Genomic DNA, 3377 nt, shown 5'->3' with positions numbered 1-3377 from the left:
CGCCCAGCTAACTTTTTGTATTTTTAGTAGAGACGGGGTTTCACTGTGTTAGCCAGGATGGTCTCGATCTCCTGACGTTGTGATCTGCCCGCCTCGGCCTCCCAAAGTGCTGGTATTACAGGCGTTAGCCACCACGCCCGGCCTAATTCACCTCATTTTTAAATTCAATTCAAAAGAAGTTACAGAGCTGGGCGCGGTGACTCACGCCTGTAATCGCAGCACTTTGGGAGGCCGAGGCGGGTGGATCACGAGGTCAGGAAAGACCACGGCGAAACCCCGTCTCTACTGAAAATACAAAAACTTAGCCGGGCGTGGTGATGGGAGCTTGTAGTCCCAGCTACTCAGGAGGCTGAGGCAGGAGAATGGTGTGAACCCGGGAGGTGGAGCTTGTAGTGAATCAAGATCGCGCCACGGCCCTCCAGTCTGGGCGACAGAGCGAGACTCCGTCTCAAAACGAAACCAAACCAAACCAAAAAAACTCGAAAAAACTAAAGAAGTTACAGAGATCAGTGCATTTTACCCTTCAACACTTCAGATTGCATTTTTTTTTTTTTTTAGAAACTGATGTTTATTTTACGTCAACCTTATTTCCACGTTGCTTAAGAGCCCATGCAAGAACACCTTAAGGCCATTCAGTGGTTGCTGCTACCCATTCAGTGGCCTGAGCAGTGGGAGCTGCAGACCAGTCTTCCGTGGCAGGCTGACTGCTCCAGTCTTCAGTAGGGAACTGCTGGATAGGCACAGAGGGCACCTGCACACCATCAGACCAGTTGCAACCTCAGGCTGAGTAGCAGTGAATTTAGGAGCTGGAGCAGTCCATTCACCCTGAAATTCCTCTTTGGTCACAGCCTTTTCAGCAGCAGACAGCTTTTTATTTTATTTTTATTTTTTAATTTTTTTGAGATAGAGTCTTGCTCTGTCGCCCAGGCTGGAGTGCAGTGGCCGGATCTCAGCTCACTGCAAGCTCCGCCTCCTGGGTTCAAGAGATCCTCCTGCCTCAGCCTCCCGTGTAGCTGGGAGTACAGACACGCACCACCATACCTGGCTAATTTTATTTTGTATTTTTAATAGAGACGGAGTTTCACTATGTTGGCCAGGTTGGTCTCGAACTCCTGACCTCGTGATCCACCCACCTCGGTCTCCAAAAGTGCTGAGATTACAGGCGTGAGCCACTGCTCCTGGCCCAACCTGTTCTTCTTTTTCAACATCTTCAGGATCTCTATAGAAATAGAGATCACCGGCTGGGTACGGTGGCTCACGACTGTAATCCCAGCACTTTGGGAGGCCGAGGCGGGCGGATCACGAAGTCAGGAGATCGAGACTATCCTGGCTAACACGGTGAAACCCCGTCTCCACTAAAAATACAAAAAATTAGCCGGGTGTGGTGGCAGGTGCCTGTAGTCCCAGCTACTCGGGAGGCTGAGGCAGGAGAATCGCTTGAACCCAGGAGGCGGAGGTTGCAGTGAGCTGAGATCGCGCCATCGCACTCCAGCCAGGGTGACAGGGTGAGACTCTATCTGGAGAAAAAAAGAAAAGAAGTAGAGATCAGGCATGACCTCCCACGGGTGTTCACGGGATATGGTGCCACAGATGAGCAGAACTTCCTGAGCCGGCATCCACCACTTCAAACCCACTGAGTGAGCTCCTTTGTTGTTGTTTGGGACGGCCATGTCCACATAGTGCAGAGGACAATCTGTGTGACACAGAGCAAGGTAGGTAGGTCAACATAAGATGCCTCTGTGAGAGGCTGTTGGTCAACCCTGGGGTCAGTAACCACAAGAAGCTGTGGCTCCTGAAAGGCTTCCTGGATATGGATAGTGAAGGTTCCAGAAGTGAAGTGGCCAGCGATTGGAGTGGCTCCAGTGGCAGCAGCAAACGTCAGCATGGCCCTCTGGCCAGTATTCCTGGAGGATGTGACACTGACATCAGCAAGGTTTTCAATGGCAACAATGGCATAAGCTGCCAGCAGAAGCTTCTCCCAGGTCCTCTTCAGATTTAGGATGTAGATGCCATCACTTTTCCTTTTATAGATGTACTGTTCCATGTGGAAGTCAAGATTGGTGCTACCTAAGTGGGTTCCCGCTGCAAGGAACGTAAGGACATCCTCCTCCTTAATTTGCAGGACATCAAGGGCTCCGGACATTGTGAAAGTTTCTCTTTAAGTTACGATGATAATCCAGAACAACACCAGAGAGACCTCTCTGTGGGTAGCATGGAAAGGCCAGAATGCATATTATTAATTAACATTCAATTTTTATTTTATTTTTTATTTTTTTTAGACGGTGTCTCACTCTGTCGCCCAGGCTGGAGTGCAGTGGTGCGATCTTGGCTCACTCAAGCTCCGCCTCCCAGGTTCACGTCATTCTCCTGCCTCAGCCTGCTGAGTAACTGGGACTGCAGGCGCCCGCCACCACGGCTGACTAATTTTTTGTATTTTTGGTAGAGACAGGGTTTTACCATGTTAGCCAGGATGGTCTCGATCTCCTGACCTCGTGATCCGCCCGCCTCGGCATCCCAAAGTGCTGAGATTACAGGCGTGAACCACCGTGCCCAGCCAATTAAGGTTCAATATTTGTTTATAGTTCCTTCTCTTATTTATTTATTTAGAGACAAGGTCTCACTCTATCACCCAGGCTGGAATGCAGTGGCAAGATCTTGGATCACTGCAGTTAACCTCCCGGGCTCAAGCGGTGGAGTCCCAAATAGCTGGGACTACAGGTGCACGCCACCACCCCTGGCTAATTCTTGTAGTATGTTAATATAATTTATCATCTTTCTTTTTATCTTCTTTTTTTTTTTTTTTTACTCTGTCACCCAGGCTGGATTGCAGTGGTGGAACGATCATAGCTCACTGTAGCCTCAACCTCCTGGGCTCAACAGATCCTCCTGCCTCAGCCTTCTGTGTAGCTGGGAACACAGGCATGTGCCGTCACACCCAGCTAACTTTTTTGTAGAGACGGGGCCTTGCTATGTTGCTCAGGCTGGTCTCGAACTCTTGGACTCAAGTGATCCTCTGGCCTTGGCCTTCCAAAAAGTACTGGGATTACAGGTGTGAGCCACTGTGCCCACCCTAATTTGCCATCTTAATGAGAAGAATAAAAACTCCAAGGAAGGTTCTGGATCCCTTCAAATACAAGTGTCTGATGGCCCAAAGAAAAGAACTGTTTTCTCTTAATTATATAAACCTTGCTGACATTTTGCATTGGAAGCGTGGTATAGTGGAAGGCACACTGGGATAGAAGCCCGGGAACTGCCGACTTCTGCTGCCAACCTGGCTCCAGCTTAGTCACCAATGGGCTCTGTGACGTTGCTAAGTCATTAAGCCTTTTTATTCTCATTACTCATCTGTACAATGAGGAGAATGAACTTTGTGTTCT

At 49.2% G+C, this 3377-nt stretch overlaps 1 protein-coding gene across 1 annotated transcript in view; it reads right to left on the bottom strand.

Annotated features, from left to right (window-relative positions):
• Positions 1–2143, bottom strand: part of RAC1 (ras-related C3 botulinum toxin substrate 1 (rho family, small GTP binding protein Rac1)) — a 63362-nt gene extending 61219 nt beyond the window's left edge. The window contains exon 1 of the mRNA XM_011996665.1: positions 1705–2143. Within this exon, the coding sequence (XP_011852055.1) occupies positions 1705–2143 (439 nt within the window). The remainder of the gene's footprint in view (positions 1–1704) is intronic.
• Positions 2144–3377: the final 1234 nt, after the last annotated feature.

The sequence above is a fragment of the Mandrillus leucophaeus genome, unplaced genomic scaffold (genome assembly GCF_000951045.1).
Source record: "Mandrillus leucophaeus isolate KB7577 unplaced genomic scaffold, Mleu.le_1.0 Scaffold521, whole genome shotgun sequence".
NCBI lineage: Eukaryota > Metazoa > Chordata > Mammalia > Primates > Cercopithecidae > Mandrillus > Mandrillus leucophaeus.
Note: the sequence above shows the minus strand (reverse complement) of the source record. Positions and strands in the feature narration are given on the sequence as shown.